Below are 20,445 nucleotides of genomic sequence, written 5' to 3' on the forward strand. Positions count from 1 at the left end.
CTATGGAGGCTTCAGTTTTTATGAGGGTTCAACTCAATACTATCATCTTCTAAAGGACAATGCTTTTGAAATATTTTGACCTGCAAAGACGAATGAGTGGTACTAAAATTACAAACAAACAACAGGAAAAGAGGTACCTTATAGGTAACTTCTAAGAGGGCATAGCAGGGCGTGTTTGTGTCCACATCCACAGGCACTAGCAGCCGTGGTTCTGCAGCCAGCACGTACAGGTGCCGCAGAGCTTGGAGATGGTACCTGTTCACAGAAAACAGACAGGAGGTAACCAACGGTGACAAGGGCTCGAGCTCTACACTCTGCTGTGGCCGACAAACTGAACCAGACAGACACTAGCGCGCTATCTTCTAATGAGTTGTCCTGAAGGAAGGTGAGAAGGCCCAGTTAAAAAGCCGTGGGAGAAAAATTCTTTTAAAAATTATAGACATTTACCGAAGAACTCTTTACTTGGGTTTGCAGTTACAAGGTTTTGTAGGGTGGTAAAATTTCTCTAACATGAAAATATGTAGTAACTGATCAGTTATAAATACCCTTTTCTGCTCAACACGGGCACCTCTTTTCAGCTCCTAAGGCATTTACTTCTAGTTTGTTCTTTCCCTAGCGCACTGGCAGGGGAGAAGGGGGAAGAAAGAGCGCCGGCTGAGCTCTTCTACCAGGATGCAGCGCACCAAATAATGCGGGAGACGGCGGCAATACTTCTTTCTGTGTGTGCTTTCTGAGTTTTCAAAAATTTTGTAAAAACTTTAAGGTTTATATTTTAGAATTTAAACACACTAAAAAGCTTTTACATTTTAAGATCCCGGAAAAGGAGGGTAAAATGAGACTTCAAATTATTTTTTAAGTTTTAGTCACAGCAACACCCTCCCTCTTCCCACCGAAATCTCCCCCCCCCCCCCCCCCCAGATCTTAGAAATAGCATCAATCATGGCCAGAAGAAACTGGTATTTATCAGTTATATAAAGGTTCTTAGTGCTTAACACCAAATTGCTTTGTTTAAAATAACAAAACCAACTAATACTATGGCCAGTAGTACATGCAGCTCTCCACTGCACTCTAACCAAGAGCTGACCATAAGAACTCAAAAATCTTTCCTAAATTGTATTAATTTAATGACAATGCTTATGTGCCACCTATCATTAAAGTTTGGGCTTCAGGTCAGGCTACTTTTGTAAAAGAACTTTCGCTATGGGTTACGATATAGTTTAAAACGATGGCTTCGCTACCACAATGAGGCTTCATCCCTGGGCAGTTGTTGGGGCGCCTTCAATTGAGCACACTGGATGTCACTGGAACATAAGTGGCTATTTCATTCCCTCACTCCAGTGCAGGAAATCTGCTGTACCTGACATCTAGGGAAACTAAGTATGGGTGGGTGGTTCTTTGTGCTCTGAGGGCAGAGCTTTTGTATTATCAGATTGCTCCTATGTGTTTGAGGTTCTACTGCTCACTGCCACTTCTAAACTGACTTTTTGCTGCATTTTGCTTTTCTTGTCCTTTTCATGTCACTTATACAAAACTTCTTGGCATTCATGTTAAGACAGAGAAAAAAGGAATTCATATAGACATTGTCACTAAATCAGACAAATTTCTCTTCTTGGAATTAATTATAGCACAAAATGTATCATCTTCAGTTCCCCTTGGCTACTATCTTTTGCTTGATCAATTTTTCCCTAAAGATAACCTTGCTGGTCTACTTCTGGATTTAGAGCAGTTCTACTGATTGGAGTACAGTGAAAGACCAAACCATTAATCAAATGTCCAAAGTTCTCTTCTGGCTAATACTTTGTAAGAGAAACTTTTAAAAATACCCAGAAAGATAACTAAGTTCAAGAACACAATAAAGCTAATTTGGAAATGAGTCCATGGAACCAAAGCATGGTAACATTATCCCCTTAGAGAGCTCAAGAAAGATCACGTGGGGCAGAATCACTGGACTCACCGATTGTCAGTGCTGTGAGCTGGGAAGTGCGGGTAAAGGGCGCAGAGGAGAGCGGCAATGGAGGAGTTTGAGGTGCTCAAAGAGTACCTGTGAGATAAATTCAGGTGGTACAGACAGAATTAATGATACTGTCAAACTTTCAAGGCATTCTTGAAAACCAGGCAACTGGGGTATTTAATGTGGCAAGGCATACTGAAATGGCAAGGCCTGAAAATACGTGTCAATGCTGTGAACATTTCATTTCTCAATCCACAAACCATTTTAAGATCATGTACTACTTAAAACAGAAGCAACATCCCACAAATGTTAAATTACAAAATTTGAACTAATAATAAGCAAAGCTTTAACCTAAAATAGCGAAGTACTGAGGAGCATGAATACAATCCTAGAGATTACAAATGTTAACAAAGTCACGTATGAAGTATAGTCCCTATTCTCCAGTTTTATATGTACCTATTTATAAAATTATGAACACTACCCTTAAAAATATAAGGTTTTTACTGGGTATCTCAAAAGTTCTATTTCTGAAAAGCATAAGCATTTCCTTAGAATACTTAACTAAGTGAAAAAGGCAAAAGTTATTATTTAAAAGTTGATTGTATAAACTATTTCTCAAAATGCAAATCGTTTTTTGTTATCAATGATAAACTTGTTTTATAAAAGCCACACCACATACTCTTAGTAAGTAAAAATCTTTTAAAATCTTCCAAGTTATTTTAAGGTTGCTCAAATTCAGCATGGCAAACAGGCAGATTAGTCTAAAATTCCAGAATTTTTCTTACAAATATTTTGAGATAAAGATGGTACAGGATATCATATAACATCACTGTTGAAGCTAAATCAACATACACATATATTTTATTATATACAGGGTGTCCCAGAAAATGTAGATACTATAACAGCTGATAGCTCAGTTCTGAAAATGAAATGTGTACTCTAACAGCATTTATGTTCAATCTCAAAATTCTAACATTAATAGCTCATGTTTGTCTTTAGTTTTATCCTAATGATAAAGAGAAAATGGCCTATTTTGTGCGTTTATAATTATTCAAAGTGTGTGTACACATTTTTGGGGATACCCTGTATATATGTGTACACACACACACACACACACATCCCCCAACTGCTTTCCCTATCTATTTTTTCATACAGGGTATCAAGTAAGAAGTTAGCATTTATCATACACACATATTTAATGAATTTAGGAAGAAAAGATTTCAAAATTTAAGTACAGACATAGTTTGACATGTGCATAAAATAGGCCATTTTCTCTTTACCATTATGATAAAACCAAAGACAAACGTGAGCTATTAATGTTAGAATTTTGAGATTGAACGTAAATGCTGTCAAAGTACACATAACCATGAAGCAACCAGGAATCACCAGAGGAACAGGGGCAGCGTGGGAGGAACCTACTCAACAGGGAAGAGCAAGTAGGGTCGTACAGTGTGGAATGATGAGACGGGGTTGAGTAAGAGAATAAAATTAATGTAGGGGCTTATTTTGAAAGAATAGCATTTCAAAAATCATAAAATAAGAATTTTTATAGTAATAGTCTTCAGCCATCCTTCATTCCAAATAATTAAAGAAAGAACAAGTGTACAAAGCCTGTTAAAAGGGCATGCAACCTTCCTGACAACCTCTGCTTTCTGTGCTCTGGAAAGGCGAGTTCCAGTGTTTGGTTCAGTCTTAAAGAAGACAAACAAACCGACGTGACTTTAGAAATCGTGTCAGTGGACCAAGGTCACACACTATAGCGAAGTAAGTGCAGGGGTGCACCACATTCACAGACTGGGAGACTCAACACTGTAAGAGACTTTAGTTCCTCCCAAACCCATGGACAGACTCAGTGCAATTCTAACCAACACTTTATTAGGTTATTTAGTGTGAAAATCACAAATGAATTCCAATACTGATATGGAAATGCAAAGCACCAAGAACAGAAAAGCACACTATTGAGAAAGAAATCCCAGTTTAGAGGGTTTACTCTACCGTACGAGTAGAGTCTTATAACGACTAATTATAAAACTACAATAATTAAGACAGTGCCCTATTGATGCAAGTATAGATACATAGACAGATCAAACATAAGAGCCCAGAAATAAATACCTGTATACGAACACTTAATTTACAACAAAGCTGGTTCCACAGAACAGTGGAAAAAAGATAAACTTCTCAATAACAATGGGACATTGATTGGGGGGAAAATACCAGAAAAATCAGTTACAGATAGGTTTTAAATCCTAACGAATGGAAAAGCTAAAAAACTTCTGGAAGACAAATAGAATATCTTCATTTTGGGGGGGAGGGTAGAAAAATATTTCATCAGGAGGACAGAAATGTACAAACCATAAAATAAAAATAATAATTCTGCTCATCGAGAGAGTTAAAAGGAAGCCAAAGAATAGGAGAAGAGAACTACAACATACAAAACTGACCAAGGCCTCAGGATCATGATGATAAGCCAGCATGGAGTAGATAAATTAACAGAAACAGAAAGGCGAATAGATGTTGACAGGGGCTGGGGGAAGGTGAAATAGAGTTGTTGTTATATAAAGTGTGTATGAGTTTCAATTTTGCAAGATAAAAATGTAAATATACTAATGCTACTGAACAGTACATTTAAAAATACCTAAGGTGGTAAATTTTATGGTATTTTACCACAAATAAAATTTGAAAAATAAATAAACCAATATGAAAATAGGTAGCAAGAGATTTGGAAATCACACAAGATTTCTAGTTGGTTATTATCATTATTCAGGGAAAAGGAAATTAAAACCACAATGAGATACTACTGCCAGACGGCTAAAATTATGATGACTAACAGGTGTTGACAAGGACAGGGAGCAACTAGAATGGAACATGCTGCTGATGGACATGTAAAATGTATGACCCCTTGGGAGCACTGATGCCATTATCTACAGAAACTGAACAAACGTATACACCCTATGACCCAATTCCACTCCTAGATCTACATACAACTAATCAAAGACCTGTACGAGAACACTCATAACAGTATTATTTATAACAGCCCCAAACTAGAGATAACACAACCTGTCTACCAACAGCAGAGAAAATCAGTAGCTATGGCTACTGATTCCTATCATACAGTGGAATTCAAACAGCACTAAAACATGACTAATAGGCAACAGGGATAAATCTCACAAACATAATGTTGAGCAAAAGTTCCAAAAAGATACATAGTGTATGATTCCATTTGAATTTCAAAAATAGGCAAAACCAATCTGCGTTAGAAAACTAATTCGTGGTTATCTCTGGGCAGAAGTAAAGTACTGGTGGTCGGGAGGGTGTTCTGAGATATACCTTGATCTACGCCGTCCTAACACCGTCGTTCACTGAGCTGTGCTCCTATGATTTGCACAATTTTTGTATGTGCATTTTTATTCAATACAGGTCATTAAAAACCAGGGAAGTCTTACAAAAGGATAAAGGGGTCAGGAATGATAGGTAATGGAAACAGCAAGAAGTTGAAAACTAAGAAAATCCCATAGAACCTGTTGGCTGTAGTGTTCTCAACCTTCATGAGAAAGCACTTCAGTAAAAGAGTAAAACCCTTAAACAGTGGGGGACAAGAAGCTTAGCAACGAAGTGCTGAGTTCACACTCTTCTGAGAAATGCAGTGATGCTAACTATGTTAGAGAGAGGATGGTACTCTACTAAGGAGAACATAAAATGATGGTTAAACCATAAAAAAGCTCTTTTAACATGTACTAATGCCTCCAGATAAGCTAACAGCTAGTCAGAATCAAAAATTGTCATGTACCTTCAAACTCAAAATAAGTTACTCTTACAGATCGTGTTCATAAGATCTTTTCATTGAATAAATAAATATTCATTTACCTTCCTCCTCCCAAAAACAGAATTCCAAGGGCCATGTGGTGGGCTAAGTGAAAACCATAGTTCATTTCACCACCTGTTTTCATGTGCAAGAAACGACAAAGCTGCAAAACCTTTAGGTTCCCTGAGCCAGCCATGACCATGGCCAGAGACAGCAGCACCACACTCAGGCACGTCTCCAGGTTGTAAGGACCTGTCTGGAAATATGAAAAGACGACTATTGTATTACATTTCTTTATTATCAACTGTTGTGTTACATTTCTTCATTATCAAAAAATTGGTAGTCATTAGACTATAAATGTTTATAACTTTTTTAAAAATCTGTAAGAACAAGTATTTTCTCTCATTATGAAATTTAAGTTCAATGTAGAACATTCAGGAAATAAAACATCAGAAAGGTAATAACAATCACTTGGAATAATAACACCCAAAGAGAACTGCTATAAATATTTTGTCTGTCTTTTTCTCCAAATCTTTTCCTGTATTTATATATATATTTTCAAATAAAATAGAGGCATTACTATACACAATATTTTTAACCTTTTTAATCTATTATAAGCAATCTCACAACAAATTCTAAAACACAATTTTGATAGCTCCACTGTATAAGAATACACAGATATACCATAATCAAACTTACTTTACTACTTTTAGACTGATGTTTCCAATTTTCTCATATAATAAGTAATATTGCATAAATCTGTGGATTTTAGCAGGAAATAAAAATCTTGCAGTCCTCCTGTCATTGAAGCAGCAATACCTCAAAAACAACTGCATTTTTACTAAATACTAATTTTTTAAAGGCAATTATCAATATTCAGTACTGAGACAGAATGGAGGACTGTATGATAATCCATGAAGGATATGGCTTTTCTTATTCTCTTGTCACAGGAATTAGACACCTGTGCATCCTTCCAGGGTAGGTGAGAATATTCTCACCTAAATATCCCAGAACAAAAATACAAGGATAAGCCAAAACTTCAAATCTCCTATTCTAAATTCAAACCAACTACAGAGATTAACAACATATAAGTAACTGAATTATTAGTGAATCTCCTTCAAGTTTAATTTTATTCCCAAGGAGATTCATCATATAAAGACTTACCACGGAAGCATTAGGTGCAGACAAATAAGTCATAAAATCTTTTGCAAATTTATGCTGGAAAAACAAGAGAAAAAATTTAAAGTTAAGAGGAAGCATATTAAGGCTTTCTGAAAAAAGAAAACAGAAGGAAATAAACTAAGATACTTCTTACCAAACAGTTAAATGCTGATAAGTTTTCTGAGCCAGCAAATCGAAAACCCAGGGACAAACAGGCTCCTGCAATTATGTAGACATGTGCTTGCCTAGAGACAGATTACAAGAAATTTACTATGATCAGTATCCTGCCTTAATATTCATTTTAGTATTATCTTGGTGTAATAATAACTATTCCTGTCTCTAAACCACTTTCTATTATCCTGAGGATGCTCAGTTGTGCCTCTACTCAATCCCCAGGTTCCTGTGCCCTTTTCTCAGCAGAAGCACCACGTGGCCCCTCCTGATAAAGTGCGCCTCCTGCCTGCATGTTTCACATGCAGCAAAAAAAGATAATTTTAAAAAACACTGCCATTTTTTTTTAATGGAAAGTATAAAAGAGGATTTTATCAAGTTAAATCTCCAATATTGGTTTTTGAGGGCAAGAGCTCTAAATAAAAGACCTAAACAAAAGGAAACAAAAAAATTCTCTCTCTGAACATCTGATCAGCAATGGTTAGAAACAGAGGGATTCGGAATTACTCAAAAGTCAAGGGCAGTACTGCTCTTACAGAGTACGTTCCTATCATTTATCTGACAGATGCTAGAATAGCTCATTTGTATTCCACATTTCATAACTTACGACAAAGTTTCCAGATTCAAATCCTCTGAGCAAGGCAATTCAATTTCACTGAGAGAGATACTATTTTCTCTTATAATCTGTGAAGATACAAACCAAGAATACCTGAACATTAATATCCAAGTTACAAATATTTAATGATCTGAAAAATAACATACTGCTTATCATGGCCATGTTATATAAAACAAGCTTTGCCAAACCATTTCATTCAAAGGCCTATATTTTAATCACATCCAAGCAACCCAATTTCAAATCTAAGATGGCCCAATGAGAACAATAACTGAATGAACCTGTTCTAGAGGACTTAAGTATATATTCTGAATCAATAGCAAAGTAATAATATCTCACACCATTGAGCTGAAATGAAAAGATGATGGCTGTAAAGGAGAGTTGGGGCAGTGATGCCAGAAAGCAGCAGGAAGGAGGAAAATGCGCTTGGAGAGAACTCAACTCAGACATGTGCGCTTCTTCGTCATGGGGAGCTTCTAGCACTAAGTAAGCATTAAACGGAAATGTCAATGTGTTAATCTGCAACTACTGTGTAGAAACATCCCTTTCCTTTTAGTACAGGTAGTGAACACGAATTTATTTTAAAAAAAAAAAAAAGTATTTAGCTCTAACAACCAAGAAGAGATTTTACCTGCTTCACTTAAAAAACACAAATAAAAAAGAAAAGGCTGTATGTTTTCTAAACATGTGAAAGCAAGTACATAGAACAGAGGAACTCTGAAGATGTATTCCTATCATTCTTTTTAGAAGACTGCTCAGGAGAATAACATTTCAGGGTGCTTTCTACAATAAAACAGTAAATACTCAGAAGTTATTTATGATACAATCTTCTTATGTACTATCTATCACCAAATCAAAAAACTCCAAATACCTTTTCTCTGTGATAATCTCAATGAGGTACACAATTATGTTGGCTGTGTAATGTAAACTGGTAACTACCCATTGTTCTTCCTCTCAAGTCTTTATTTTTAATTTTGAATGCTACTTACACAGAAATTGAGTGACATTCTGAAAAACTGATATAACTCCAAAGTGAGTGATATATATATGGATAACCTCGGGTTATAACATTCACCTAAATTAAAGTGTTAAACTATAACATCATACAGGAATGAAATGCTTCTATTTTGAGAGCAGGCATTTGTAAGCTCTTTTTTTTTTTGTCTTCAAAAGGAGCTTGAAGGCCTAGTTTGAATCCCACAGAGCCACACACAAGGCCCGTGACCAGAGGCAAGTTTCCTGACTGCTCTATGCCTCCCCTGTAAAGTGAACATAATAGGGGTTCCTACCTTCTAGGTTCTGTGAGAATTAGAAGACTTAATCCACTCAAAAGCTCTTAAAATCAATGCCTGGCACTCAGTAAGTCCTTTATAAGTGTCAGCTATTATCATTATTATTATTATTATTGAACTGTACCAACCCTATCATAACACCACAATGATCATAAACGATTTAAAAGCATCATTAAGCACCTCAGTTGTAAACAACTGGCTCTTCAATCTGGTCTTTGTCACCTTTTCTATGGTCTCCTAAAGTTAAAAAAAAATTCAAATATATAAGAGAGTAATCAAAGGGAGAAATGTAATTCTTCAAGGGCAAGTTGGGGCACACAGGAAATAAATAAGAAAAGACTACCAAACTCCTCTGTCCAAGGCAAAAATCTCAAGATCTGAAGTCCTACAGCTTCAGTATGACCCCACCCCTTACTAGCCAGGTGAATTTCTACCAGTCTGTCCTCTTTCAAGGTAACAGTAATAAACTCTACCACTGGGTACTAGCTACTAGAAACAAAAAGATGGAAAAGAAACAGTAGCTGACTTTGAGAAGTTCATAGCATAAGGATACAGAGACATTCAGAAAAGAGTTCATCATTCCCACACACACGGGGGGGGGGGGGGGGAATACCTAAACAACGTACAGCACGGCATTGCATCAGACAGGCAGAATGGAGTCTTTTTGGAAAAAAATGACAATGAGACAGACCTAACATAATATTTATTATTAAAACTATTTATTTAACTAATATATGCATGTAAATGCCACAGGTTAAAAGGTTGACATACAAATATTAATTTCATATTTTATATCAATTGTATAGCAGAAAGCAATTAGAAAACAAAATTCTACAGTAAAATTCCACTTACTGTATAATAAAAGACTATAAAATACTTAGGAACAAAATTATTAAAAACTGTTCAAGACGCTTACCTTTCTGAGAAAAATTTTAAAAGGGCTAAATAAATGGATTTTATATTCTTGGACTACAAGACTCAATATTTAGTTATCTATTCTCCATACACTTATCTATAGATTTAACACAATTTGAATTATCCACCAAATTATATCGATACTGAGGAGCTGATTCTAACTTCTACGTGGAAATGCAAAGGACCTAGAGTACTCAAAGAAATCACGAAAAAAAAATGGCAGACACGCACTCCTTGACTTCAGGACTTACTATAAAGCTACAGTAATTAAGAGTATAATGCCAACAAAGGACTGACAAACAGATTAAAGGAACAGAATACAGAGCATAGGAATGGACCCACACTTATGTGCTTCTCTGACTCCTGACAAAGGAGAGCCACAGGAATTCAACAGGGAAAAGAAGGTGTTTTCAACAGACTGTGTTTGTTTAACTCAATATTCATACTTTCAAAAAACAACCTCTGCCTGGCCAGCGTGGCTCAGCAGCTGAGCATCAACCTATGATCCAGATCGAGTTCGATTCCTGGTCAGGGCACATGCCCAGGTTTCCAGCTCAATCCCCAGCAGGGGGTGTGCAAGAGGCAGCCAATCAATGACTCTCATCACTGATGTTTCTCTCTCTCTCCCCCTCCCTTCCTCTCTGAAATCAATAAAGATACATTTAAAAAAAAAAAAATCTCGATGCCTACCTTATGTTATAAACAAAATTATTTTGAGATGGAAGCCATAACTATACACCAAAAGTTTTTAGAGAAAAGAACAAGAGAATATCTCTAGGACTGGAGTTAGGCAAATGTTTTTTTCTTAGGACACAAAACACAATAACCACAAAATAAAAAGCTGATAAACTAGTCATTATCATACTTTGAAAATCTCCTGCTCAGCAAAAATATTACTAAGAAAATGAACAGGCAAACTACACATTGGGAGAACTATTTGCAAAACATTTATCTAAGTAAGTATAGGCTTCCAGGATATATTAAAAATTCTAGCAACTCAATAATAAAAAAACCAAAAATACAATTTCTTTAAAACAGGCAAGAGATAGGAACAGGTGCTTCACACAAGACGATATATGAAGGAACAATTAGCAAATGAAAAGTCAGAGAAATACAAATGGAAACTACATACTAAATATCATTACATATTTACCAGCATAACTAAAATTAAAGACTAACACCAAATATGGGCAAGATGTGCAGTGCCAGCATTTTTGAATACTGCTGGCCAAAATGTAAAATGGTGCAAACTCTAGGAAAAGACTCACCAGTTTTTATAAAACCAAATATATCATCTACTCTAGGCCTCAGTAATTCCCACCTTACATATTTATTCAAAAGAAATTAAAACATAAGTGCACAAAAATATTTGTACAAGAATATTTATAGTAGCTTGATTCATAATGGCTAAAACCTGGAACCAGCTCAGGTATCAAACAAAAGAGAATGGAAAAAGAAACTGTGTTAAGTTCATACAATGGAGTACTACTTAACAATAAATAGGACAAACCATTAATATCTCACAGTCATGCTGAGCGAAAGAAGCCTTATACAAAGGGTTCACACTACATGTTATTCCATTAATATAAAGTTCTACATCAGGCAAACTAATTTATTCTGGGAAAACATCAGAAAACTGGTTGCCTTGAGGAAGGGGGGGAATGAACAAACTGAGTGGGTAGGGGAAGGAAGGAACTTCTGGTCATTTTGAAGGAGATTAGTTTCCACGAGCATATACATTAATCAAATCTTATCAAATAGTATACTTAATATCAGTGCACTTCAATGCATACAGATTTTATCTTAAAAGGGAAAGAATGTAAATAAATACTGACTTCTAGTTATTGATACACATGTTAAAATATTTAGGGGGAAGTACAGTACTGTCTGCAACTAACTGAAATATATTAAAAAATGGACTAGAGAAAAATGGATATGTAGTTAAACAAGTTTACACAGTAAAATACTAACTGTAGAACCTAACTGGTAATATGGATGTTTGTATAAAGTCCTTTCAACCTTTATTTTGAACTTTTTCTTATTCAAATATTAGAGGAAATACTCTCAAGCATTCCCAAGGATAAATAGATTTATTTTATAAATAAAATGGAACTGAAACCACCAGACATGGACTGTTGATTAAAGGACAACATTTATTTATAATATTTGATTTGGAGTTTTTATGAAGTCTGATTATTTGTAACTATTTGGCTTATTGGATAAATATGCCATAAATTAATTAAGATTAGTTATTATAAAAGAGATCTAAATCATCACAAAGTAAAACAGCATCTTAGATGTGTGCCTAATTAGGATAAAAATGACAAAAATACTTTTTAAGAGTGCTTTGGTATATTTAATTTTTTTAAACTACAATTTCTTGGGATCCTAGGCCAGAAAGGGAGGTTAACCTATGATCAGCACACAATCTTAAAATGAAAGTTCCTATGTTTTCAAGAGATACCATAATCATCAATATTGCCTTCCTAAGAAGAAGTATTTTATAGGCTTTTGAAATAGCCCACAAGAAACCATAATTTTATGCCATTAAAGATATAATAATATTTATCATATGTACTTACTTGAGGAACATTGCTATCAACCCACTTGGAATTTGGTAAAATATCATCCCACAAAATCAGGCATCGAGCAAGTGTCTTTAAAATGTAATACAGATAAAATTAATTACAGCAGGCAAAGTTCACAGATTTCATAACAATGATAATGTTAAATAGAATAATTTAGAATCAATTCCCAAATGATGGTAAATTTCAAAAATAAAATAAGCATATAGTATCAACCTAAAGCAATCATTAAACTAAACTGAAGATTTCAATTTTAACACAAAAAAACTAAAATTAGGTTGACAGTCATCAAAATTTGGAGAAGTAGGAGAGGACATTTTAAAACTTGTTCCATAAAAGAAAAAAATAAAAGCATAGCCATCTATGTAATTTCAAAGCTTTTATAGGCTAAAAATAGACAAGTTTAAACATTATAGAGGGAATAATTCAGATAATTATGTCAAACAGTTACAGTCATTAATTATACCCTTGTACCCTTACTAATAATGAAAGCAGTAGTGAAGCCCCAGTCATTTGTTGCTTGATAGGAAGTTTTGAATAATAATGTGAGAAGCTGAAATGTCAACTCCAAGTATTACATGTCAATGTGGCTGCCTTTCCAGCATTCCTACAGCTAACTGTGGGAAACTTCAAAAGAACACTACCAATTGCATGTACGTGATAGATTAATAGTAAAAGGTCCCCTTGGAGAAACACGTACATCTTCAAGCTAAACCTGAGAACCACATACAGAATCCTCATGTTAACAGAAACGAAAAAGGGCCAAGTACCATACCCTAAGCAAGAGAAACTCCGGTTTCACAAAGTCCAGCAAATACATGGTGTCAGGAGCTCGAAGCCAATCGGCAATGGATCTGTTAGTGAAAAATATCCACAAGCACATTGCTCAAGAAGAGGCAAAACAATCAAGAAGCCCAAGACAGATTTCACATTTACCCCCACTCCATCCACTGTGCTAGTTTCTTTGCATATATAGTACTTTATGTCCTCTAGTATAACATTTACTGTGTATGTGTGTATGTCTTACAATAACATAAGCTCTATGAGGGCAGATGTGTTTCGTTTTGTCTTGTTCCAGTGCAAAGAAAGCACTGACATACACATTTATCCAAACAGAAGATGAACAAATGCCTGTTCTTACCCACTTTAATTTTGCATACACTCACTTTTTCTAAGAGGAAGAATTTACAACATTAAAAAACATCTTGCCCTGGCCAGTGTGCTCAGTGCTTAGAGTTGGCCCACACAAAAAAGGGTCAAGGGTTCAATTCCCAGTCAAGGGCATGTACCTGGGTTGCAGGTTGGAACCCTGCCCCTTGTCGGGCACATGTGGGAGGCAACCAATCAATGTGTCTCTCTCACACTGATGTTTCTCTCTCCCTCTCCCTCTCTCTCTCCCTCCCTTCCACTCTCCCCAAAAATAAAAATAAAAAAATCAATAGAAAAAATATCCTCAGGTGAGGATTAACACACAAACACACAAAATTTCTTTAATCTTAGGATATTTTTTAAATTAAAAGACTTAAACATGGTTTAATATCTCCTACCCAATTTACATTCCTATGCAAAACATAAAACAATAAATGCCAAAAGTCTATTTTCAAGTGGGGATTGGGAAGGTAGGTGGTGTGGTCACTAGGAAAGCTTAAGCTAAGCAGAAACCATTTTTATAAATAGGAACAAAGAATAGAATAATGCTAAGTATTTCTGCCTTCACCAGTCCTCACAACATGAAAAATTAATAAAAAGTAGTTTGGACATTTTTTTATTGTCAACTAGAAAACAGAAATGAATAAAAATGGACAATTATAGTGTCAAAATCATTAAAATAGCAAAACATATTATTTCTAGATAAAAATCTATATAATCTGTAGTATTTGAGAGAATTAAAATCAGGTTGATCTAGTAGATGGGAAATAAGCACATTAAGATACTTTAGTTTTACTACTGAGTTCAGAAAGGAAGCCACACTGTCTGGCCAGAGGTAGGGTCAGAGATACTGTACCTGTTATTGGTTTTTAAGTAGATCATAGCCAAAGCAAGAGTGGCACCTGGACAAGTTACATCCACATTTATGGTATCTCCTTCCTATCAAAAGAAAAGTTTATTCACGTAAAAGAGTTGTGAATTATTATAAAATTCTTCTGAATATTAGCCTATACTTAAAATTAACATATTTATAAAGGTTGGTATAAAAACTATTTTTATATTATTGTTCTGATTTGGACTTACTTTGATTTGATAACTTGGAGATTTATGTTTCTCCCTGTGCATTCCTGCTTGAAAACGCCTATGACCTCCAACCATGTACTGATAAAGCTGCTCAGGCACATTGAGGTCAGACATACCTATCAAATTACTGCCATGCTGAAAAATTAAATAACAGACATGTGAAAGGAAATCTTAGGAAATAAGGTCCATAACACATACCCGTGAAAAAGAATAAACTAACTTCAAAGTAGGGTATTATAAGTTCTTATGCAATTAAAATAACAATTATTCATGAGTTAATGCTCAAATTCACATTAAAATTACAGTATTTATATGTTCAATACTTTCATGTCACAAAATACATAAAAGCTTCAAAATACAGTTCACTGCACTAACAATGAAAATATTAAGTATGGAAAGGAAACCTGAACCATGAACATCTGAACTGGTTCATTATTGTGCCTATGACCACTGAAGTAACAATAACTATAATAATAAAAACTTATTGAAGAGTTACTCTGCTCCAGGTACTATTCTGTGTGTTTAACATAGATTAACTTACTTAATACAACAATTCTATCAAATAGCTACTGTTTTATAGGCAAGGAAAGTGAGGCACAAAGAGTGAAGCACAAGGTGACACAGCTGGCAAGCGGCAGGAATGGATATGACACAAGGCAGTTTGGCCCCACAATCTATGGAGGTGCTTAACCACTAGACAATACTGTAGTTAAATGACAGGACTCTGGTCGGGACCAGAATTCAGGTGCCAATTCCCATTGTGAAGCTTTTCGATTGAATCATCTGCCTCTTTAGTTCATGTGTAAATGTGATGAGTCAATCACCTAACAGTCAACTTGCTTTGTATAATCTAGCTTCAGTATAACAATGTACTGGTGGTTCTTCAAGGAACCCACATTCCTGATACAGTCACTGAGTGAAATGCTTTTGATAATTCTATAGACCATGTCTCACGGATGGGGTTAAAATAGGTCAACATAGTACCGCACTCTGTCACAAAGCAACTACTACTGCAGCAACATTCTGCCAGGCCTAGTGAACAACCAGGGGGCCACGAGAAGGCTATGGTTCTCTCTAGCAACTACTACAGACTCTTAAAGTTCTCCATCATTTACACATTTTCCACTATTTCTGTTTTGTTTGCGCTGTCACTTCTTCATCTTATGTCTTAAAACCTAATTCCCTTAGTTCATTCATGAATACTTCTATGTAAGCCATGAAAAAGAAACCTTAAAGCCCCACTCTTTGCTACCATTTCTCTCCATTTTCAAATCTAACACTTTGAAAACATCCAGAAAAAAGAAAGAGCTAAGAATCAGTTTCAGTCAAGTCACAGAGCAGTATTCAGAGTAAAGTGTCAAGATTATTCATCTCAACATGAAGTCATCACTGAAAGCTTGGAAGGCACAGACTGAGCTTACCCCCAAGCAGACCATGCCCAGGGCCAAGCCCGCAGCTAAAGAGTAGGACTCTCTGTCAGTGCAGTATTCCATTTCAGGACCAGGGGGCCGTCCTGTGAAATAGGAAATAATGTGGTTCAAGCTGGTCTCTTAAAATCTTAACTCATTATAGAGTTTCAGAGTTAACTTTCTAGTAAGTTACATAAGAACTGTGGATTCAATATAACCCCACTCAGAAAGACATGACATTATCACAAATGATGCCCACAACTGTCAGTTTACTACAAAATAAACTACAAAATGATTCTTTTAATTTTCTAATTTGAAAGCAGTAACTTTAAAACACTGTGAAACTTTAGGTTTGATTTTTAAAAATTACAAATAGAAAAAAAAATTTTTAAGGGAGGCATGCTCAAAAAGAGTGTCAATTTTTAATCTCTTACATTTTGTTTTTGCTTTATTATTTTCAAACCCATTCATCTGATGTGGTGAAAACATGTTCAAATACTGATAATGGACAGAATGAACATTTCCTACAAGTTTTTAAACACATTAAATATTTTGTTCCCAGACACTTATTTTGAACCTATATAATACTGATCTGGCTCTATTATGGTAGAATTTCTGTGTATTGACCCTAAAAGCTTGGCTAGGTGCAAAATTTATACTTTTTTTAAAAAGTACCACATAACACTAACTCTACCCTTTAAGGCAGCAAAATGTATTATATATAAAGACCTCGCCCTCCAAAAAGTTCACATTCCTGGGATTTTACCTTCATGAAAAGAATGCAATTTAAAAAAAGAAAAGTTACACAAAAGTAATCAGCATAATGTTTATGCATAATAGCAAAGAATTAGAAACAAACTGAAAGACCTGAAAATAAGAAAATAATTAGGTAATTTATAGAATACCAACTCAATGATATTAAACAATATAAAATGCTAATTTTGGAAAACATTTATGACAATAATATATGAAAAGGGCAATATAAACAGTATGTACATTCAACAGTATGAAATTATATACAACAGTATAGAATTATATAAAAGAGCATATGCGTAAGAATCCAGATGAAATCCTCTATTTACAACATGAAAGAGTGTGCCATGGCTGTGTGATATACTACGGTGTTATCAGATACCATTAAAAAATAGGCAAAAAATGTTAAATTACCTTGTAGGTGGAACAAGCTTTTCAAAGCCAGTCTGAAGTATCTTCTAAACAGTGTTTCTCAGACTAACTTATGCTGCTATATATTTTGGTAACAGGAAAATTTCAGTTTTGAGAATAATTTATTTCATCACTGTAGCAGACTAAATTGTTTGTTCCAATATTTCATGGCCCTACAGTGACAGTACATACATGACCACACTCTTGACAGAGTCTCACAGTAGATATGTGACTGGCTTTGGCCTGGGGTCTCAGCTGGTACAGTATTAAGCCAATGCCTGAACTGTGCTCCCATCGTTTGGTTCTCCCCTGCCTTCTGTCATCACCATGAAAGCAGCATACCCTCCCACCTGGGCCCCAGAATAAGGGACCTGGAGCAGAGCCAGAGCAAGCAGCCCCACAGATGAGCAGCCAGAAGCAGAGATGCACAGGCCAACTGTGGGGCTATTTGTTACATAGCAGTACTGTGGCAACAGCTGACTGCTATAATCATTCTAGAGAATGAAGTATCTGCAACAATATACCCTCAAATATCTGTAGAAAAGATCCTGAATAGGATAGAACGAGATATGTAAGTACACATGTAAAATACTGCCCATACTAACAATGCCAGTAGCATTTCCACTGGTCAGAAAAATACAATGCAGGAAATGCATTTCATCACCAACATACCCACCAGCATGTAAAGGAGGAACGCAGGAGTCTATCACTTCCATTCTCTTAGAAGTGTTTTTGTCCAACAGCATAAACACTTGTTTTTTGGGGACCAAAGTAATTAACTCTGAGTTTTAAGTGCAAATCACTGCTAGAATTGCCTGGCAGAGACCTGGCAGGATAAAAGCAGGCTCACATGTGATTGAGACCATAGGCCACCCTCATCGATGAGGTCACTGGAGCTCAATAGTGAGCTGGTCAAATAAAAATGCAGACTAATAACCTGCACAGTAAAACCAGCCTTGGAAAGCATTACTTGTATGGCCTTTTAATTAGTAAGATACATCAGCTATTATTTTTTCCTTAATCTTAATAATTTTACTACCATTCTTACTTTGGTTCCTATGGAGTGGGAAACGTATGCTAATGAAGACACAGCACTTTTGATGCCATACCTATTTCAGCCAGCAGGACTTCTGCAGTATGCCTGTGAGCTGTCCCTTGATATACGAGGCCAATGCCGACCACTGCAGCCACCTGGACGTTGTGGGGAACATCAAGCTCCGTGGACGTTGGGGGTAAGAGAGCAGGAATGTGGATGCTAAGCAGCCGCGTAATGGACATATCCATGGTGCCCAGCTTAGCAGCAGAAACACCAAGGAGTAGTCCAATGCTTGTCATTTCATGACCCTAAGATAGAAAGGAGACAGAAACTTAAGTCACTACCAAAGCAGATATGAAATTTTAAATAAAATACTGCCTGCCAGTACTTTCAACAAGTACTTTAATGTGACAGGCACAGTGAGAGGTACCAAGAACGCCATGGCAAACTACAGACACAGACCTTGTCCTCATGAAGCTAGTGCCCTAATGGGGAAAAAAGTGTTAAACTAAAAACATACAACAATATTATTAAAAAGTAATGCATTCATAAAGTAGAAAGTAATATGAAAGAGTATTTTAAAGGGGCCTAATTTAGATTAGGAGGGGCTGAGGAATTATTAGGAATCTCTAAAAAAGTAAAATGCACAACAGGACCTGAAGAATGAATACAAATTAGCCAGGACAATGGCAGAGATGGGGGCACTCAACTTTAAAAAGGAAGAGAGAATGTCAGGTGAGAGAGCAACATGTAAATGGCTCTGAGGTGATCCAGAAATAAACGCTCATATTGATGGTCGATTGACAAGGGTGCTGAGACAATCCAATGGGAAAAGAATAGTCTTTTCAAAACACAGTGCTGTGATAACTGGAGAGCCACATGCCAAAGAATCAGGTTGGACCCCTTCCTTAGATTACATACCAGAATTACTGCAAATAACCATGGAACTCAATGCAGGAGCTAAAACTATAAAACTCTTAAAACACATAGGTGTAAGTCTTCGTGACCTTGGATTAGGCAATGACTTGGATATGACACTGAAAGCATAGCAACCAAAGAAAAAATAGGTGAACTGGACTTCGTCAAAATTAAAAACTTCTATGTTTCAAAGACACCATCAGAAAGTGAAAAAACAACCAAAAGAATGGGAGGAAAGTGTGCAAATCCTTTCTGTTAATGGACTACTATCCAGAATATACAAACAACTCAATAAGATAATCCAGTTAAAAAAATAAGCAAAGGATATTAACAGACATTTCTCCAAAGAAAACTTATAATTAGCCTATGAATGCACATGAAAAAATACTCAACATCATTAGCCATAAGGGAAATGCAAACCAAAACCACAATAAGATATTACTTTACACCTACTAGGATGACTATAATTATAAATAACAAGCGTTGGCAAGAATGTGGAGAAATGAGAACTCCTAAGTACTACTGGTGCAACTGTAAAATAATGGTGCAGCCACTCTGGAAAACAGTTTGGTGGTTCCCCAAAAATTTAAATGAAGAGTTACCATATGATGCAGCAATTCCACTTCTAGCAATATGTCCACACAAAGACATGTACATGTTTATAGCAACATTATTCATAATAGCCAAAAAGCAGATGAACAGATAAATAAAATACAGTATATCCATATAATAGTGTTTCTATTCAGCAATAAAAAGAAATGAAGTGCTGACACAAGGAATAACATGATCTAACCTTGAAAACATTCTAAGGGAAAGAAGCCAGTCATAAAAGGCCACATACTGTATGATTCCATGTATATGAACGATTCAGAAGCAGCAAGTCCATAAAGACAGAAAGCAGATCAGTGGTTGCCAGGGGCTAGAGGGAGAGAGGAATGGAGAGCAACTGCTACTGGGTATGAGGTGCCTTTACAGGGTGGTAAAAATGTTCTAAAATCATCAGTGGTAATGAATGCACAAGTCTGTGAATATACTAAAAACCACTGAACTGTATTCTTAAAATAGGTGAATTTTTATGGCATAAAAGTGAGAGAGTTTATGCCAAGAGGAAGAGTTTATGCCAAGGAGCTAAAATGGCCAGCCCCCATTATAGGAGTGTGGGGAGCAAGGGGAAGAGGGGTATACAAAGTAAGGCT

At 35.8% G+C, this 20,445-nt stretch overlaps 1 protein-coding gene across 3 annotated transcripts in view; it reads right to left on the minus strand.

Annotated features, from left to right (window-relative positions):
• Positions 1–20,445, minus strand: part of ANAPC1 (anaphase promoting complex subunit 1) — an 87,728-nt gene that overhangs the window by 12,791 nt on the left and 54,492 nt on the right. For all 3 annotated transcript variants that reach the window (XM_081156155.1, XM_081156156.1, XM_081156157.1), the window contains 12 exons: positions 18,405–18,639; positions 16,144–16,235; positions 14,723–14,857; positions 14,496–14,578; positions 13,266–13,344; positions 12,488–12,562; positions 7,693–7,769; positions 7,069–7,159; positions 6,918–6,971; positions 5,816–6,009; positions 1,955–2,041; positions 138–255 (listed from right to left, as the gene is read on the minus strand). In XM_081156155.1, the coding sequence (XP_081012281.1) occupies positions 138–255; positions 1,955–2,041; positions 5,816–6,009; positions 6,918–6,971; positions 7,069–7,159; positions 7,693–7,769; positions 12,488–12,562; positions 13,266–13,344; positions 14,496–14,578; positions 14,723–14,857; positions 16,144–16,235; positions 18,405–18,639 (1,320 nt within the window). The remainder of the gene's footprint in view (positions 1–137; positions 256–1,954; positions 2,042–5,815; positions 6,010–6,917; positions 6,972–7,068; positions 7,160–7,692; positions 7,770–12,487; positions 12,563–13,265; positions 13,345–14,495; positions 14,579–14,722; positions 14,858–16,143; positions 16,236–18,404; positions 18,640–20,445) is intronic.

This window comes from Miniopterus schreibersii (genome assembly GCF_964146895.1).
Source record: "Miniopterus schreibersii genome assembly, chromosome: 13".
Lineage (NCBI taxonomy): Eukaryota > Metazoa > Chordata > Mammalia > Chiroptera > Miniopteridae > Miniopterus > Miniopterus schreibersii.